The sequence below is a fragment of the Platichthys flesus genome, chromosome 12 (genome assembly GCF_949316205.1).
Source record: "Platichthys flesus chromosome 12, fPlaFle2.1, whole genome shotgun sequence".
Lineage (NCBI taxonomy): Eukaryota > Metazoa > Chordata > Actinopteri > Pleuronectiformes > Pleuronectidae > Platichthys > Platichthys flesus.
In genome coordinates, this window is record NC_084956.1 from 1495960 (window position 1) to 1516617 (window position 20658).

The following is a 20658-nucleotide window of genomic DNA, read 5'->3' on the forward strand; positions in this document are numbered from 1 at the left end:
GTGGACTCAGCTTCAGGTGTGGAGGAGTGTCCCTTACAGGATTGATCAGTGTTGCCCGTCCTTCAGCCGAGTGGAGGCAGCGGCTCAGGCTGCAGGGAGAAGCAGATATGAATTCCTTGGAACAGGCCGAAGACCTGAAGGCATTTGAAAGGAGACTGATGGAGTATATCTCCAGTTTGCAACCTGCAACAAACAGGTGGAGAATGATTCTGATAGTGGTGTCTGTGTGTACGGCTACTGGGGCTTGGAACTGGTTCATAGACCCCGACACACAGAAGGTCTCGTTCTCTTCATCACTGTGGAATCATCCCTTCTTCACCATCAGCTGCATCACTCTCATAGCCCTCTTCTTTGCTGGGATACACAGACGAGTTGTGGCAGTTGTGATTCAGTTGTGATTCATGCTGTACAACATCAGGAGAATACGCCCCCTTCTCACTCAGAAGGCGGTGCAGGTTCTGGTCCAGGCTTTGATCATCTCACGTCTAGATTACTGTAACTCGCTCCTGGCAGGTCTACCTGCTACTGCCATCCGACCTTTGCAGCTCATCCAGAATGCAGCAGCTCGACTGGTTTTTAACCAACCTAAATTCACTCACACTACTCCTCTCCTCCGCTCCCTTCACTGGTTACCAGTGGCTGCTCGCATCCGGTTCAAAACACTAGTACTTGCGTACCATGCTGTGAACGGATCCGGTCCAGTCTACATCCAGGACATGGTCAAACGCTACACCCCACCCCGTTCACTCCGCTCTGCTTCGGCCAATCAGCTCGTTGCTCCCTCACTGCGAGCTAAACAATCATCAAAAACACGACTGTTTTCCGTCCTGGCTCCTAAATGGTGGAATGAGCTCCCCATTGACATCCGGACATCAGAAAGTCTACACATCTTCCGCCGAAAACTAAAAACATACCTCTTCCGACTTTACCTTGAATAAATAAAAAAAAAAAAAAAAAAAAAAAAAAAAAAAACACTAACAACTTTTTGAAACTAACACTTTACTAGCACTTAAATGGCACTTACTTATAGCACTTTGTAGTTTTGCCTTATTTGAAGAAATTGTATTTTCTTGATTCTTGTCGTCCTTGGTATGTACCCTCGGGTTTGAATGCACTTATTGTAAGTCGCTTTGGATAAAAGCGTCAGCTAAATGAAATGTAATGTAATGTAATGTGGCACCGTCAATTATCGCTGCTCGATGTCGGACAGTTTTAGCAGAATACAACATGTCCTGTGATGATACGGGGAAACTTATTCTCAACCCACCAGCGAACATCCAATAGCCATCGTTTGTTGTGGGCTGCTCCGACTCTGTCCCGGGTCTCGGCCGATCTTAACCACTGATTGTTTGGTGACCTGTATTTCGTTATCATGACCAATGAAATGGGAAAGAAAGGAGAAAAGAACAGAGAGGCCCTTTAACCAGTCCATGTCCTCACTGAAGCTGCTGATCTGCTCACATAACCTTTGGTATATTATATTCCGTCTGGATGATTTCAGATGTCTTTATTTCTGTTGCTAATTCTGTATTTTATCAAAATGTTTCTATTTTTTTAATTATTTACTTAATAAATTCCCCAGATGTGAAAAAAAAGTCAAAGACATTGTGGTATTGCACGGTACCACGGTTCTCATGGCAGTGGCAGGAAAATAGTAAAACACAAAATATTAACAGTAAATCTGGTCCTCCAGTAAATATAGTTAAAAGTAATTGCCCACCATTAGAGATAGCTTTTAATTTTAAGACTATTTTGATAGAATGTTTTGTATAATCTTCACAACTATCCTATAGATAATTTAAACACAAGACTAAGGTAAATATGAATAAACACAACCTTGTAACATGTAAAAATAACCAATGACTGTCTCAAACACAAACAAAAAATACAATAGATAAAACCAGCTGATTTAATATATAAAACTTTTGTTGTGAAGGTCACATTGATGTCTGACTGATCAGCTGAAAAAACGGTTTGTATTTGTCTGTCACTAAGATGATACAAAAACAACACAACTTTATTGTTGAATCTTTTTTTATTGTTCAACTGTTAACGTTTTCCTTTCCAGTGTTTGAGGACTTAGTGCATCACTGACTTTATGTAACAACAATCCATTCACTTAACCCCAGAGAAAACATATAGGAAACAAGCTGGTAGCAAATGGTGGACTATAGTTAGAGTGGAGATACTTGTGTGTCACGATGTACAATGAAAAGCTGTTTCTGGTGTCGACTGAATATGAGACCAATGAAATAATCCAAAACCAAATTAAAACTGGATACATTCTTTTTCCCACTAAACAACAGACAGAGTCATTCAGAATGAGTAGGTTTCTGGTGGAAAATGGCTTTGCTACCAGACAGGATGAGTCTGGTAATCCTGAAAAAGACATGATAACTGTGTCTTCACTGTTCACACCATAACATCTTCAACAGCATTATAAATATGTGAGAACAAACAACAGCAACGAAAGCCAATAATCAATAACCGTCTCCACTTGGTTTCTTCATAACTGCTGCTTCCCAACACAAAAGGGTAAATCCCAACTTCACACTCATTAACACAGACACACATTGCTGCAGGGGTTGGTGGAGTGCTTCGTCACAGGCGTGCGTCTGGAGTTTTGCGGCCTTCTAAGTGCTGGTCAGGTGGCCCTGCAGGGTCTAGTCATACCCCCAGGAAAGACACCGCCATGTCTCTCTCCTCAATCAGCTCGGCTGCTGTGGCGTCCATCTTTGATCGGGAAAAATCATTGATGGCCAGGCCGTCCACAATCGTCCAGTTCTTGTCCTAAAGCAAATTCAAAGTGTTACTGACAAACAATCCTCTACACTCTACACACACACAAACCTTTTTATTAATTGAATGCCTCCTCCTTTGAACGTCTTGTTTTTGCTGACCTCCAGTGGTTTAACTGCTCATCATGTTGCTTTGTGCACTGTGCAGGTGAACTCACGTGCACTCAGGTGCATTTTTTACAACACCCACAAACTCAACTAATTTAGTCTTTGAGCTGTTCATTGTTGCACATATAGAGAAGAACATATTGAATGTGAGTGACCATAAACTCAATGACACCGAATGTGACCACAGGTGAAACTTTCAGCCAAAGAGAACAATGGCTTTCGGTCTGGTGTTATTTTTGCACTTTTAAATTTTTAATTTACATATTTACACTAATTAAGGCTTTAAGTCGTTAATTGTTGCACAAATAGAGAAGAACATGATGAATGTGAGTAACCATAAAGAAAAGAAACAACTTATTGATTCCCTGCTGAGGCTACAAATCAACTAGCTGTATTCAAACCACAAGTTTAGACCAGTCTCACCTTGATCTTGATTGGGAATGAATAGATGAGGTCTGCTGGGACTCCATATGAGTTTCCAGAGGAATACACGCCCATAGAGGTGAACTCGTCCTGAAATACAGAGGTAGATTTACTGGTTAAACTGGAAGAGCTTAGGCCAAATGTTATCTCTCAGAAACGAAGGCTTGATCAACATGAGAAGTCTGATTACAGAAACAGGCAGACGTTCCAATGTTAGAACAACAGTATATATATATGAACATGGTGTTTACCTGGGGGGTGCCTGACCAGATGTCTCTCATGTGGTCACAGATGGCCTTGGCGGCAGACATGGCACTTGACAGCTTCCTGGCCTTGATGACTGCAGCGCCTCTCTGCTGCACTGTCTGCAACACAGTAATTAGCAAATGGGTTAGCTTGAGTTGTGAAGTTAGTTTGTTAATTTAAAGCGTCAGGAGTTGGACTGTTAAAACTGACTGGAACCACTGAACAGAAACAGATACAAAAAATTATAATATTGATAATCAGCTCACAGCTATGAAATCCCCTTTGAGCCAGGCATCATCCTTGACGGCATCGAAGCAGGCGAGCTCACTACCGGACATGTTGACCAAGCAGTGGTGCACATCTGGGTACTGGGTGGACGAGTGGTTGCCCCAGATGATCATGTTCTTGACATTGGTAGCAGGAACGCCACATCGAATCGCCACCTAGAGGACGGAGAGGATATTAAGAAATGGAAATAAAAACCCTAAGGCTGACACAGTGCAACTCAGGGACACTGAGACTCACCTGAGAGCGAGCTCTGTTGTGGTCCAGACGGGTGAGACAGGAGAAGTTCTCTTTGGGGATGGAGGGAGCAGACTTGGCTGCAATCAGACAGTTGGTGTTGGCGGGGTTTCCCACAACCAGCACCTGAAAACAAACAAGCCAAAAATAGCAAACTTACACTTAATAATGCATCACCCTTAGAAAGTAAACATACTCTTGTATAGGTCCTTTGCCAATATTAGCCTGTGTTATTACCTTCACAGTCTTCTTGGCATACTTCTCCAGGGCGGCGCCCTGGCTCTTGAAGATGGCCACGTTGGCCTTGAGTAAGTCTTTCCTCTCCATGCCCTCCCTCCTGGGCATTGAGCCGACCAGGATGGCAGCGTCCAGGTCCTTGAAGGCCACTTCCTCCTTGTCAGTGGGAATAATCTCTTCAGAAGGAGAATTTGAATGAAATTACTGGCGTGTTTACATACAGCATTTCATTCCTCAATATTTTCTAACTAGAAATGATGCGTTAATATACGTCATTGATCAGATAAGGGATAAGTGAATAAACATGTTCATACACTTTAGAAAATCAACCGCACTGAAGTGTTTTTCTCAAGGCCGAATATTTGAAATGTATCCGATCTGAAATTGTTTGAAAATGATTTTGAATCCAGTCTGACTCAAACATGCAGACGATTTAGAAAAATTTGTTTGGGAGGTATCCCATGTGCGACCAGTGCTGCCCTGTATGGCTGGGCCCATCTCAGTGGATGAGGCGTTGTCTTTGCTGCACAGTTGGTTAATCCAGGGGCCTCTCACAGCCCCGTCCAAACAAAGCAAAGGACGGCACCACTCCATAGGAAAAATACCAGGTCACAATGGAGATGACGCAAAATGGCGCCTCACGAATGATGTCATGACAGCCGTTACAGAGATGGGTCCATGTTCGCCGAGCTTTCCAGGCAGGGAAGTCAGTCCTATGTCCTAGATATGCAAGGATGCTCTGCCAGCCCTGGTAATTTAAACTTATTGTAGTAACAAAAGTTGTTGAAAAGACACGAGGGTAGACTGTGTTTGCTGTGCAGCAGTGAGCAATCATTAATTTTAACCTGTGGGTATAAATGCATTCATATATGTGAAGCACTTTTTTGTACCTCTGTGTTGCAGCTGGTTCTTTGAACAACCATTCAGCATTTAGACGCTAGAGGCAGCTGAACGGTTTGAGGAAGTCGTTATTCTACACAACACATGCCAACAGGTAGGAACATGTCGAGGGTAGAGAAGTGTGTATCATGGAATGGCAATAGAAACTGAATCTTTAGATTAACAGCTTCTAAAATAACCAAACTGTGATGTAAAAAAACACAGTTTACATTTTTTAAGGAAAAGTTGATGCCAGTACATCAATAAGAATAAAACAATAGGTCATGTTATCCCCTTATGTCAATTATCTGTTGCACCCTTAAAGTGGTTACCTCTCAGTAGTGGGAGGGCACAGTCCTGCAGCTCCATGACAACGCCATCCAGGACTGGTAACATTGGTGTTATGTCCAAAAGGAGCAAGGTGATTGGCTGGGAGAGAAGGACGCAGGCAGTGGGAAGAATGGTATGAGATGAATGAAACATGTGGAACCAAATTAGAAATCTTGCAGTGACTTGTCAGTGGAGGACTTAGTTGTGTCTGGAACAGAGTGTGAAGGCCAAGGCCATGTGGCTCACTGACTAAAGCACGTGCCAGAGGGATCAAGTGGCTTTAGAGTTGGCCTAAGACTCTGGGCATAAGATCCATTTCATGAACTTCAAGGACGCAGGACGTAGAGGACGAGCCTGATCAATCTGAACATTCCTACAACATCTGGTCAGTGTCACCAGACCCAGATGTGACCTGGAAAACCTGTGACACACACACACAGCTGTTCACTGGGGGGTGTCGGTGTCCTACGTGTGCCTTGTGACAGGACCTAATGGGATGAGGACGTTGAGTGTGTTACATGAGCAAGAGAAAGCTGTTTCTCACCTGATCTTTGCCAAAGACATCTCCCTTGGCAATGCTGAACAGCAGGGAATAGGCAATCTGCCCAGCAGCGCCGGTCACCAGGACTCTAATGGAATCAGACTGAGACACAAGGAGAGAGAACACGCAGTGAGCATCATGGTTCAGGGGCAGGACAGGTATGAATGTGACAGTTTGATCGTTCAACACAAATGGGCTGGACGTCTATTCGTGTCCACAGGATTTAGAAGAGCAAGTTCAAAAATAGATTCCCTGCCCTCCCATTCAGAACCATTACATAACAGAAACCAGCACGAACCATATAAACTATGTAAACTATATAAACTATAACCTCCACCAACTTTAACACGTCACCCACCAGCTCTCACTCAACAGCTCAAAAGGAAGTAAAGAACAACTTTGAATGACAACGTCATTGAAACATACAGGAGTCAAACTAGTTGGTTACGTCACGCAGAGACCCAGACCCGCCCACTAGCTAACTCTGTAAAACTTTGTAAAAGTTAATAAACTCTTGTATCGTTGTAATAAACAACAATTTGTACAGATTGAACTCGTCCGCTCTACTCACCATGTTCACACGACGACCTGCTCAGCTCCGTCTGTCTGCACTCTGCGGTCACCGCCTCTTCTTCTCCGGCTTTACGGCAGCCTGCAGCCAACGCGCTCCACTACCGCCCCCTGCCGGCCTCTTTCCCCACCCGTCGTTATTACGGTTTTATTTAAATCTGCGTGTCCACTTTATTCTAGATGATTATATATCATCTATATTTAATATGTATTTATATATATACATCTCCTGCATTTTGCACTGTCTCCACCCCGTCTGAACACTCTCCGCCCTGATGCCCTTGGTTGTGCCCTCTCGTGATTGCGACACTTTGGACCATCACACGGCAGACCCAGGAAGTTGTAGTTTCTTTTCATACTTTCCGTAGTTCTTCACAGAAAAGCTAGTCTAACTAGTCACAACACGTCACTCGGTTTGTCGTGTAAAGACACGCTGCCATTGTTGTAGCTATTCACGTGATGTAACTGGACTAGGGAGGGGGGGGGGCGGAAGTACGGGGTCGCCGAGGAGCTAGCATGCTAGTTAGCATCGTCTTCAGTGCAGCGCGTGCAGTTGCCTAGCGACCAGTGCTGCATACCGCGAGCTAGCATCGCGAGCAGGAGTTAGCTTAGCTGCTCGTCCTGAAGGAGTCACGTGTGTTACTACCTTCGGCTGATGGAGACCAGTGGAGGTAACACACTGTGTCCTGGTGGAGTGTGTGTTCGAGTGGTGTGACGTGTTAACACAGCAGAGAGACACAACAAACTGTGTGTGAGGTGAGAAGCAGTTAGCTGGAGAACACTGAAGAAGATTCCACTGTGGAGGTGAGTGGATGGACCTGTTGCTGCTCCTCCTTCTCCTGCTCCTTCTCCTCCTCCTTCTCCTTCTCCTCCTCCTTCTCCTTCTCCTTCTCCTTCTCCTCCTCCTCCTCCGTCTCCTTCTCCTCCTCCTTCTCCTTCTCCTCCTCCTCCTCCTCCTCCTGGAAGTTCAGCAAACTAACTTCACAGATGTCTGCCTCGAATTCAGTTATATACTTGTTGTCTCTCTCTTTAAAAAGTTCAACAAATTTAAACTACTTTGCCAAATCCCTGCACCTTCCGGTAATAAGGTTCTCAAGTAACTGCACATCTATCTATCTATCTATCTATCTATCTATCTATCTATCTATCTATCTATCTATCTATCTATCTATCTATCTATCTATCTATCTACCTATCTATCTATCTATCTATCTATCTATCTATCTTTGTAATGATGATATTTTGTAGGGCTTGATGAAATGGCCAGATATATATCAACATAAAAAAGTTAACAAATATCACATTATTATTTATTTTAGGTTCAAACACAGATTTTGACTACTGAGTGAAGGTTGTGGTTTTAAACCCAAACCAGGCAAAATGTTTTACAAATCTGAGGTAGATCTTTATACCTCCTCAATGTGTTTGCACAACTCATGAGCAATGTATTGATTTATATTGAACCTTTGTTATATGACAATAACATTGTGATAATATATTTTTATGGTCCAGCCTTTATCACTTTGTCATGTCTCCTGCCACACAAGACAGCAACCAGTCAGATTTACCTTTATCCTCCGTGTACCCTCAAGTTCAGCCTGTGTCGTCGATCTAAAAACCAAAACACTTGATGATGCTGAGGAGCACATCTGGTCCTACATCCCTAACATCTGCTGGTGACCGCTAACACCTGCTAACATCTACTGGTAGTTGATCACTTAATTTTAAAGATCTCTAAAAGGGATATTCACCATCTTGTTTAATAAGTTGAACGTGGACATGTAAATAATCCACTGCATGCATCTCTAAAGCTGTTTGAACATCAGGGTTTAGAGATTTGTATCTGCTCTGTGTCATCTTTGTTTTCAGTTGAGAGGGAGCGTGTCGAGGCCCAGAGTCCGGTGAGCGTGGTCATCAATATTTCATGGCCTCCTTACAGACTCATTACGAGACTTGAACAATAACCTGAGGAGCAGGTGTTACACCTGGCTGGCATCAGACTGTGGTCTCACCACGCGCTAAACTGGCTGGCAGGGTTTGTTCAGGGGTCTGATATTCATTGTTGTGTGAAAGTTGGTGCAGATCCAAACACAAATCTGGGTCTACTGGATTTAAATGTTGTTTAGTTTAGTTTAAAACAACAATTTCTGCTCTCGGTCTCCATGTTAAAGGTGATATTTTCACATCATAACAATATTGTCGTATTTGTCAAGCATCCTGTTTTTCTATCTTTTAATCTAACAGTGCATTTGAAAAAATGCATCTGAGCCTCAGATTCTTCATCCAAAAGCCCAGAACTTGCTTTTCTTCCTGTGCCTGCGTCTGCCAGTGACACAGACTCTTCCAGTCTCTGAAGGCCGAGCGTGTGATAGCTGGATTCAGAGCATTTTGAAGCAGCTGCCACAGCCTGGCACTGTTCTCCTCTCAGCTCCGGAGACATTCTACCCTTCTGTGTGGCATGTGCTTGTGACTGTCATGGGAGTCACAGCTGCCTGTGGGCTGGCACGGTGCTGTAGGTGGGTGACATCGATCTGGAGAAGAGCCCGACTGATTTACCGCCCGGCCATTGGAAACTGGCTGATATGAACCTTTCACAAACATGTCTGATCATAGACCATGTCCGTTCTAAACATGTCTGTTTGGAATGAGCTGTCTTTCTGTGACCTGCAGTTATTGAGCCACGACATGTGCTGCTGGTCTCTGTCCGCTTAACCCTGAAGCCACCTCTGATGTACAAAGACATTTTAAGCTCAAATTCAAGATTAAGGAAAAGTTTGAGATCCAAATCCTGGAATTAAGTTGCAGATAAAATTTGTGGGATTCCTTTATGAAAGGTTGATCGAGGAGTAGAAGTTTTCTGTCACAGAATGTAGAAATGGTGCGTTCTGTTAGAGAAGAGTGAAAAGATCTCAATGTGTGGAGAGATTAAAAGAACGGCTGCCTCGAGGTTAATGTTTTTAATGGCATGTGATTAGATTTGAGTCTGTTTCATTTCATTCTGCTGCACGGGACCAGTGAGGTGGCCACGAGGCTCCTTATTACTCTGGAACAGTTGAGGTGAAAGTTTAACTGTTACTCACAGTTTTTAGGGAATTTGCCAAACTCTTTGCAGTTTGCCAGTTTTCTTTTAGCGTACGTGACACTGCTGCCATTTATGATTTTGCTTACGCACACGTTTTGAATGAGTCTGTTGTTGCTGTAACTGTTTTTGACAAGTTGGACTCCAGTGTTTATTTTATTGCGTGGCGGTCGTCATGGTAAAGTTGACATGAGGGGATTAGACGTACTTTGTGTTTGCTAAAAGGAAATCAGAATGAAACCAAAAACATCAGCAGCACACACGATAATATCTGGTGCCAGTTTGCCACGCCAGCCTGATCCTCTGTGTGTGTGTGTGTGTGTCTGCTATGAAAACAAATGGCATTGTGGGTGTTTTGTCCCACACACAGGCAAGGAGAGTGGTAAAGTTCACACATGCACAAATCCCCTACCTACACAAACACTCACACACAAACACACACACACCACTCCATGCATTCATGTGCATGGAGTGTGAACATTCTCGTATTCTACACCATATTCACTGTCACAGCCCCAGTGAGTTTGATTTTGATTAGTTTTTTGAGTCAGTGAAACATCTTGATTGACAGCTGAGACTGACTCATGGGTTGGGGTGGTGGGATCTCGATGCTACGATATTAACACAAGATGGCGGCTCTCGTATTTGGGACATTCTGGCTTCATTTTAGTACAATGGGAGAAAATCGAGAAGCATCTTCCACCTTCATACACAAAGTGTACACTAGCACACATACAGTTTACACTGGTAAGTGCAAGACAGCATGACCTGCACCATATCTCTGTCTCCTCTGCTGATCCCTCTCTCCATCTTTTGTCCTCTCCATCTCCTTCTCCTCTTTGTTCCCTCGTCTTCTCGCCTCCCTCGCCTCCACCCTCTCGTTCTCGCTGCTCCTCCACTTGTCCTCGCACCTGAGTGACCCTGTCACGTTGGCAGCTCAGAGGCAGATAGCCCATCACAAACACAAAAACACACACACACCTACACACACACACACAGACACACGTTGCTCTTAGTATCGCCCTCTTATCTCCCCAGTTAGACCAAATAACCCTCACAATGTACGGGCAGTCACTGAGATTGCAGGTGGCATCCACACAAGACCAAACACAAACCACTAACAAACAAACACAGATTATAAATACAACAGCGTCACAACAATCAACATCTTTCTCCCTGTGCCATCGCCATGCTTCTCTCTGCGTCTGAGCTGTGACATGTCCCCGCCTTAGATTAGCTGATGAAGCTTTAGATCAGATGGAGCAGATGATCTTTTTTAATCTACACTGTTACTCATACAGTGGCAGTGTTGTTTAAAATTAACCAACCAGGCCCATCCTGTCTGTTCTCAACTCCAATAACAGAAGTGGTCCACTAGGTGTCAGTGTATGCCTGCGGTGATTCTTGGATGTGTCTCTAACTGGCACTTTGATGTCAGAGTGGTGTTGATGGATCTGTGGTGAAGACTCTTCTAAAACACTTGTTGCTGCAGTGTCAGTCTCGCCCTCAGGGAAATGGACGGAATGTTATGAGCTCAGATTGTCTCTCTGAAATCTGCTCACTAGGGTTAGGGTATTCAGAGATTTCTTTGATAGTTGCACAATACAAACAGTACTTGACTCTGCTCAGAAGTGTTTATTGAAGCTGAACTCATTAAATACTGAAGCACATTTTCCTCAGATTTGGTGATCTTTGTCAGATGTAATCTCTGTATTTATTGTTCACGTCCCAAAGATATTTGTAGATATCATATAAGGGAAGTCTGGGGCCCCCTGCTTGAGCTGCTCCCCCCGCGACCCGACCCTGGATAAGCGGATGAAAATGAGATGAGATGAGATCTAATGAAAACTGAATCTATATTTGAAGATTTCACATATAGTAAACTATTCTTTGTTTTCTGTGTGATTTTTGTGTTTCTTTGATTTATATAAATGAAAACCAACCAGAAGAATGCTTACTTCAAAATGTTGTGGTCGTCTATCTTTAAGCTCTTTGTAATTTTATAAATGCAGTTTATTTTCCTGAAGTTTTATGGAAATTCCAGTTGCCTAGAAAGAAGACGTGAATTAATTTTTACCCAGATAGTTAAATTATTTGGTTTAATGCTTTGTTCATTACATTTAAATTCCTGTACGGCCATCACCTCAGCATGACACATGCTTCCAACTCATCCCCCCTTAGCTGAGATATTATGAATTGGTTCCTTCCAGAAATAGCCTAAAGGTCCATTTGAGGCCATTGTGTGTTTCTGGCACTTTTTCCGACGAGGCCTGGAGGCGTGTGGATGCTTCCACACTGCCTGGATGTACCTACGACCACTCTGAGTTCTTTCCCTCTGATTGAAATCTGAGCAGGACTTTGTTTCTGGCCAAGTGTCGGCTTGCTCTGAGTGGGGGAATACAAATACGACGACCGAGCCCTCAATCAGAGAGAACACAGACCCCCTACAAATAGACCGAGTAACTTCTTGGCACCGATGCAGAACTATTCAATTAAATCTCATAATGTACACACAGCAAGTCACTCTGAGGTGTTTCTCTCTCTGCCTCAGCCACACTCCCGCTCGCACCAGCTTTCTCCCTGAGGTGTTTGCATAGGGAAATGGTCCATGAAATGGGTTTGATGGAATCAAAGTCCATATTAAGAAGAACACATATTTCCCAGCAGCCGACGGACTGATTGATCGGCCTGCGTCTTTACTTTGTGCGTCACTGCCTGGGAAGATCTCAATCACGAGCCGTAAGATGAGGGATCGTGGCTCGGCTTGTTTCAGACAGCAGAGTTGATCTTCACCTGTCGTGTGATGACTCTGAATGTTTCCTGTTTTGGATATCTGTGTGTTTCAGCCTCCACACTACCTGTGGCCACAAGGGGGCACCAAACCGCCACATGTTAGCACTCTACCTCCCCTCCCCTCTCCGCTGCTGACAGCGACCAACACAGTTTTTTAAAAGCTCACTGAAGGATAACCAAAAATGTGGCAGCAACAGTTTAATGGAACCACAGCCAGCTGATGTGGCAGCAAACTCTCCGGCGGATGGAAGGTGGACTTTTGTTGTTTTTGTCCTAATTTTTTTAAATGAATGCAACTGTTGTTTTAGCAGCAAAACTCTGGCTGACGAACTCCCCCTGACACAACCCACCTGGTCCACCCGCACCACCTTCCATTAACCTCAAAACCCAAATCCATCCAACTGGACCGGTGACGGCAACTCGCAGCCGATGCTGGCGGTCACACCCCTCTGCACAGCCATAATGGGGCCGTGGCACAATTGGGGGCCGAGTAACCAACAACATTCCCGGTCCTTCCAAGAGGCCGGTTGCCTGCAGGTTACCAGCGACGCCGCTTGTCCCTGTTTGTCTGCACTCACTGAAAAAGGAAAGAATGTTTTCCCCCCACAACATGGCTGTGTGGGGATTAAGGCCCATTCTGAGTGGCCCCGGGTCGGGCAGCAGATGTTAGCTAGGATAGTGCTCGTTGCCCTGCCGACCATGAGCCGGCGGGATCGGCCCGCCCAGACGACGTTAAGCCTATGTGCATGTATGGGAGCAGGGGGGGGGGGGGGTCTGGTTGAAGGGCCTGTCACACATTAAAGAGAACAGTGGTGGGAAATTTGTCACAATGGTCCCACACTAATTCATCTGCACTGTCTGTGATCGTCTTCACACACATGGGAAGCTGAAGAGTTTCACGTGGTCAGAGTCATGATGGTTTGGGTTCGAGTGGTCCACAGGTCAGATTGAGACTGTGACATCAGACCAGGACTTGACTCTGATCAGAAGTGGTTATTGAAGCTGAACTCATTAGATACTGAAGTACATTTACAATCTGTGTAGATTTCATTGTTCATGTCCCAAAGATAGTAGAGAGATCATCTAATGAAAACTGAATCTATATTTGAAGATTTCACATAGCCACCTAAGTGAACCTATATGTGGTGTAAACTACATACAAACTATATTTTTGAATTAATTAAACATGTAACAATGCAACGTGTTTGTGCTTTTTGAAAATAATAAGGAAGTAAATCATTTAGTAAACTATTCTGTGTTCCTTTCATAGGGTTTTTTGTGTTTCTTTGATTCATATAAATGAAAACCAACCAGAAGAAAGGTTACTTCTAAATGTTGTGTTCATCTATCTTTAAGCTCTTTGTAATTTTATAAATGCAGTTTATGTTGCATAAGTTCTATGGAAATTTCAGTTGTCTAGAAAGGAGACGTGAACCGAATTTTGACCCAGATAGTTACATTATTTGGTTTAATGCTTTCTCCATAATTCATCTGCACTGTCTGTGATCTTCTTCACACACATGGAAAGCTGAAGAGTTTCACGTGGTCAGAATCATGATGGTTTGAGTTTGAGTGGTCCACAGGTCAGATTGAGACTGTGACATCAGACCAGGACGTCCTCAGGATCGAGTGTTACCAAAATATAATTTATTTTACTTTTTTTACTTTTTATTTAACTGGTTCAGACATGTCAACCACATGTGTGCAGTGTAAACTCCTTGCGTCTGCACCACCTTCACCTCCTGTTAGAGTTTTATCAGCAGCAGCACGTGGAAAGCTTTTAGACCACCAGTTGCACATCATCTGTCAAAATCACTTCCCCTGTGTGAGCGTTGGCTTTTAAACTCCCGATGATATTTTAATGGGAGGTGTTGTTCTAACTGCTAAGCTCTCGAGTACTTGTCACACAGAGCCGCTAATGAAGAAGACTCTACCAAGAGATGCACAGATCCACTATTGACAGTTCTGATACATCAATAAAGAGCTTTATATATTAAATTATTATTGTAGAATCATCATTATCATCGTTTGTCTTTGTATTATGTGAAGGAAGAGAACTGCCTATAATGGCTTTATAGCAGGTGTCACAACGAGTGAAAGGCAAATCATTGGATATTGTCAATATGTTGAGAAAGTTTTGTGTTGATTTAACTTTTTCGTCCATGTGGAAAACGTAGCTATGCAGAGTGATATTGGCAGTTTCACGAAAAACAATAGTGAGAAATTTGAGCTGAACGTTTGATGAAACTTAATAGTCCCTGAAGCCCTGATACGATCGGTATTTGATTGACATTTTGTGAATGGGAACAACAATGAGTGAGGAAGTCTAAATACAAGAGAAGGGCCTCGGACCAAATCTTGAAAAGGGTCAATACTCTGTTGTTATTTCTGGCCGATGCTTTTCATTTCCCCCTCATCTCCTACTGTAAACTGTAACCGTTTTCTATTCCAACAGAATGACCTCTGTTTGAATTGGAGAGGCTCGTTTGATGTGAAAGACGAGCCGGCTGTCTCTACGTCAGACTCATACAACCGCAGGGGGAATGTGTTTAACATGGGGCCCGGTTCAGGCACCTGTGGCACTCGTAAGCCTCAGCGCTCAATGGAAAGAGGATACAGGGTCTGACAAGACATGACTTGACCCAGCGGGACAGGCAGAGCCCCCCCGCCATTGTTCGGAATAAACAGTAGAAATAAGCATTGTAGAATTTCACCTTTTTGTGTGTATGTGTGTGTGTGTGTGTGTGTGAAAGAGAGAGAGGAAGGAAGAGAAAGAAACAGGAAGTTTTATGTATTTCTTTACAATGAAGGGAACAAGGAACTTGTTCTGGACAAATGGAGTAGAGCACCAACATGAGTTTTGTGTGTTTGTGTGTGTGTGTGTGTGTGTGTCATGGGGCACAGGCGTTGCCATTCGGCTCCACATTGACTGTGCTCTCTAAGGATGAGTGTTGGGCAGGACTGGGCAGGTGTCACGCACGGCTGCATGTTTGGGCTGTCTGACAGATGGAGAACAGCCATGTGTGTGCACGTGTACTACACATGCACACGATTGTCTTATTTCATGCTTCCATTCTGCTGATTTCAAACCTCGGCAGCAGCTTAACTTGACCCGTTTACTGCCAACGACAAATTACTGGACTCCGTGCTGACAGGAAGAACTTTTCCCAAACGCTCAAAATGTGTCAGGAAACTGTCGACGTACAAAGGTCAAACTTTATCTGGGTTTTAATGTTTAATATGACAACTTGCTTTGTACCATGTTACTATTTTAAAGATAACTGTTGTGGCATTTGGTTCAGCGGGTGATGGTGGGTGCAGGAACAAAGGGGAATGAAGCGAAAGGTCCCCAGTTGAGTCCTTAAAACAGCCAATCTGTCACGAGAACCTGGCATTTATTGTTGCTGTATGTGGAAATCTTACAAATCTACTACATTAAAAATACGTCGGCAAATAAAATGTCATCGGTGGAACTAGCAGTGTTAAATAACTACACAACATCTATTTAACCCAACATGATTTTTCCCTTTTCACTGGAACTATAGAAAATAGTCTCTATGAAAGCTGTTGACCATTAAATAACCAGGTTTCCATTAAAATAAATCCATTACTTGCACCTAAACAGCTTCAAGAAGAACTTTTAGAAAGGAGTTTATTTCAACTTCTGTACTGTGGTGTGTGTGTGTGTGTGGGGGGGGGGGGTGACATGACACGACACTGGCATCTCTCTCTGAGGTCACAGCACCGAGAACAGACCTCTGGTCCGAGTGCCATCGACGTCCGAGCACTCTGTGCCATGTCAACCTGTCAACAGAGAGAGAGAGAGAGGGAGAGAGAGGGAGGCACTGCCCATCGAGAGGTGTCCAAAGTGTCATGGCCTCGTCTCGGAGGTGACGGACAGCGTGTGTGTGAGTGTGTGACAGGGGAATAAGACCACGGAGAAGTCCAGGGGACATCATCCTGACCTTTCGTTTTGCCAGGGTCAATCTCTCTCTGTGGCTCTGAGAACAACTTTAAAGGACCTCATCCTCCTGAGCCCTTGACAGGTGTGTGTGTGTGTGGTTGTATTTTTGTTGTGTACACCAGTTGTGGAAACTGAGCTCTGTGTGTCCAGGTGCTTTTGTACTCAGTCATCAAAGGCAGCTATAGGATCCTGTTGTGTTACTGATGGTGCAACACAAGTCTGTATAAATCTGCAAATTGATTTTGACCACTAATGATATATCAAATTCTCCTCTTGACATATTTGGCATCCAATAGTGACCTTTGTAATTATAGTTACAAAGTTTTTGGTTCTGTCGTAGATAAGAAACTAAACTTTTCATTCCAGTCTGTCTAAATGGACATATTTCACCACCGGTGTTTGTGTGGGTCCATCGGTGTGTGTTTACGTGTGTTTGTGGTCACGAGGTGAGGGACAAACAACAGGGAACTAAACAGCTTTAAAAGAAGAAAATCCAACAACATAAACAAACCCCGGTCAGAGTGACACGTGTCACCTTGGCTGCGACAGGGGACGGACACCGGAGACTCGCCGAGTCCTGAGCAGCTCTTTGAAGTCGGCCTGAGGTTGTGCTGCTGGTGTGGAGGTATTGCCTTTCCTGCCCTTGGGCGTTGCCTTGGGGCAGATGCACGAGCCTTTCAGTGAAACACTTGCCAGGATTAGACCTATTAGCTGAATGGGAGTGAAACACAACCACCGCTGGTTCAGGGGAATCCTGCCTGAATTTGAAAATGCAGTTTCACTTTGTCGAGCTGGATTGTTCTAACGTCTTCACGGGGACGAGTCTCCTTCTCGATGCAATTTGTCTTTGTTTCAACAAATCTCCTGCCGAGTCGAGACCTGGTTCTCCAGCCAGCGTCTCTCTCCTCAGTCATTACTGCTGCTGTGTTTGTGTTTCTGCTCCAGGCGTTGGGTAAATACCTCTGCTGGAGGAGGGTTCCCCCCCTCTCCCCTCCATTACCTCCGTTAATGACGTTTACACATCTGCTTAGAAAAGCCCCTACTCATCTCTCTGTCTCCCTCGGCCCGTCTTTCTCTCCTTCTCTCTGTTACACACACACACACACACACACACACACACTGACACACACTGACACACACACTGCCCACTGAATTAACAAATTAATATCTTAATTTCAGAAAATTTGTTAAATAAATGATGCATACGATCCCTTTGTAGACCAACATAAACACTTTATTCACAAAAAAGAAAGAAATTGTCAAGCTGAAATGGTTAGTTGATGATTTAATTAGAGAATTGAAAATAACTAAACTGATCGAGGAATTATCAATTTTATTGTCTATTTCCTCCTCACTGTTTTTAGTTTCATTTTTGGGAAAAAACTTTTTTTTTCCTCTGGATGACTGAACTTTTCAACCGCCTCACCTCTACACGCCCTTTACACATGAACTGCTACTTCAAGTGCACAGACACACACACACACACACACACACACACACACACACACACACACACGCACAAACACACACACTTGTATCATTCGACAATGAGACTTCCCCAGCGGTCATGTCACTGCAGTTACATTTTCCTGCTGATTGACATGTCCTGTAAAACACACACGCACACACCCACACATGCATGCGCATGCAAATTGACTGTACCTGTCACCTCTCTTGAATGGTATTACCTTTACCTCATTTTTTTCTGCCTGTCCATCACCTTTATTCTTTCTCTACTGACAGCTGAATGGGCTCCCATGGGACTCTGTTAAGTGTGTGTGGGTGTGTGCGAGTGTGTGTGTGTGTGTGTGTGTGTGTGTGTGTGAGAGAGAGGGGTTTTCGGCCTGCTCCCTGGCGCCACTTTGCCCACCCTCCTTTCTACTCCTTCAAACCTTCTGTCTTATAATGGGACAGATGAGAAGATACACTGTACTAATGTGTCTGTGGGAGTGTGTGTGTGTGTGGTGTGTGTGTGTGTGTGTGTGTGTGTGTGTGTGTGTGTGTGTGTTTGTGTGTGAACTCTCCTGCCAGACGTCATAACACAATCTGAACATTGACATTGACAAATCAGGCATCAGTACAATAGAGGACATGATCAAATCCTTAATGTGGTGCAGTATGTTTTACATTATTAAATAATTGTCTCATGAATGAACCTCACTTGTTAAACTGGCCGATATGTAGATGTGACAGGATCTTTTCCTGAGAGTGTGCTCAGGTCTCGTCTCCACCGCACAGACACACACACACACACACTTCTTATCGGTTCCCTCAGTGTTCACCGGCCTCCCACGATGCTTGTCCTCCGTTTCATTAGAGGCTTTTCAGAGCTTTTATTCTTTTGTTTTATCCAGTTTTGCTCCTCTCATTATCTCCCCCCCCCCCCCCCCCCCCCAATTCGTCAGACACATATCTTGTGTTTTCAGAATTTGTCCACCGTTCTTTGCTGTGATATGACACTAGAAGCTAGAGGACTTCTCCCTCAAGGATATTCTGAAGATAAGGGCCCGTGTGAGTCTGACTGCGTGGCTTCATATGTATGTAAATGTGTGCGCGTGTATATTTCCTCAGGTATCACAAGGTTAGAAGATAGGAGAGTATGCATCGGACTCCATATGCCTTCCCATGCATTCGTATGTGCTAGTGCTGCCGTTTGAGTTCACCTACCAGACATGGGAAAGATAGGAGTGTATGTGGCATAGGACTGACTCGAATGGCTGAGTGTGTTTACTGGATACACAAGTGTTCATGTAGTCTGTGTCGAGCTTCCGGAGCGCCCCAGATTGGAAAATGTGCGCTCAAACCCTCACAATTATATACTGTTACCTTACCTATCTCTCTCAGGGGATGTACTTTCCACTCGCTCTTTGTATGTTCTTCATGTTTTCCAAGTTTCTCTCCGAGAGCCAAAACAAGACCCGGCGGTGGCTGCGGGAGATAAAGGGTGCGAGGGGGAAAGAGTCTGAAAAGGTGAAACGCTCTCTTCCTAGAGAGATGAGACAATAAAGAGAGGAGTAAAAGTGCAGCAGAGGAGAAGTGTCTTTGACGAGACAAAGAGAGGAGTAAGAAATTGGCAGAAAGGTAGAGAAAGCTGACAGACAGGGTCAGAAAGCTTAATGTATTTCTAATAGCAGGTACCTTAGAAAAAACACAGGCGACAAGAAAGAGGAAAAAAGGAAAGTTTAAAAGGAACAGAGGGATGAGTCGAAAGAGGGATGATAAGTGAAGGTACAAGGGGCAAGAAAAGGTAAAGGAAGGAAAAACTCATGCAGAGCTGTGTGCGTGTGTGTCAGTGTGTGTGTGTGTGTGTGTGTGTGAGTGTGTGTGTGTCAGTGTGTGTGTCGGTGCGAGGGGAACGGTGCAAGGCTGTGATGGCCTTGTGTCAGTCACCCTATGGCAGCTCTTTAACCCTGTAATTTACCACATCACTCTTCTCACAGTGATGGGACCACTGCACCGGCTGACAACACTGCCTCTGGCGTGTGTGTGTGTGTCTGTGTGTGTGAGTGAGAGAGATGGGAAGATGGGAAGAGAGAGAGAGAGAGTGTGTGTGCATACCTGTGAAAAAGGATTCTTGAAATGTCAAACAAAATGTCTCTAAGCCTGCCTCCATTTCAGACATGTCTCTCTCTCTCTCTCTCTCTCTCTCTCTCTCTCTCTCTCTCTCTCTCTCTCTCTCTCTCTCTCCACATCTGAACCATGACCCTCATCGACCTTGGGGATGATCACTGACATCTGACCACAGTTGTTTTTGAACTTACATCGGCTGCAGCGTAAACAACACACCTGTAAGTATCCCAAGTTATCTCAGTTAAATAACATCTTATCAAGATATCACGTATTTTTATTAGATTGTAGTCTCGTGCCACAACTTGAGGTGTTTGAATATAAAGACATAAAGAGAATATTTATTTATAGGATGCATATATGTGAGATGCTGCTCTGCATTGTTCATCCACCTCTTCCAGAAATCAAATCTTAAGCTTGTCTCTGCTTTGTGAGAGGGACACTGTGTTTGTCCCTCCAGCCACAGCATACGTTTTCCTCTCACCTTGGCCAAGGAGAGTTTTCATAGGGCAAAATCAATGAGAGATTTCAGATGTCTTAAATCCACCAACTATATTTCTCTTCATTCCCCCAAGCACCCCCCCCCCCATATCTCCCACAA

General features: G+C 44.1%; 2 protein-coding genes across 5 annotated transcripts in view; one reads left to right on the forward strand and one right to left on the reverse strand.

The window, feature by feature from the left end:
* Positions 1 to 2016: 2016 nt before the first annotated feature.
* On the reverse strand, positions 2017 to 6778 carry LOC133966196 (malate dehydrogenase, cytoplasmic-like). The gene is made up of 9 exons (XM_062400998.1): positions 6656 to 6778; positions 6088 to 6186; positions 5546 to 5642; positions 4335 to 4510; positions 4101 to 4223; positions 3842 to 4018; positions 3581 to 3694; positions 3330 to 3419; positions 2017 to 2790 (listed from the first exon to the last, which is right to left on the reverse strand). Exons 1-9 carry the CDS (start codon positions 6656 to 6658, stop codon positions 2668 to 2670), a joined length of 1002 nt encoding a protein of 333 aa, XP_062256982.1. The 5' UTR covers positions 6659 to 6778; the 3' UTR covers positions 2017 to 2667.
* A 249-nt stretch (positions 6779 to 7027) lies between these two features.
* wdpcp (WD repeat containing planar cell polarity effector) overlaps positions 7028 to 20658 on the forward strand; it is a 63457-nt gene continuing 49826 nt past the window's right edge. For 2 of the 4 annotated variants that reach the window (XM_062400980.1, XM_062400984.1), the window contains exons 1-2: positions 7028 to 7458; positions 20236 to 20278. The gene's annotated coding sequence lies outside the window, so the exon portion shown is untranslated. Of the gene's footprint in view, positions 7459 to 16362; positions 16573 to 20235; positions 20279 to 20658 lie in introns of those variants that run through there. The other 2 variants (XM_062400982.1, XM_062400983.1) reach the window with 2 other exon arrangements.

Coding starts and splice junctions, on each gene's coding strand:
- LOC133966196 (XM_062400998.1), bottom strand. Junction 4,224..4,334: donor ATGCCAAGAAGACTGTGAAG/GTAATAACACAG, acceptor GTTTGTTTTCAG/GTGCTGGTTGTGGGAAACCC. Junction 4,019..4,100: donor ACAACAGAGCTCGCTCTCAG/GTGAGTCTCAGT, acceptor TCCGTCCTCTAG/GTGGCGATTCGATGTGGCGT.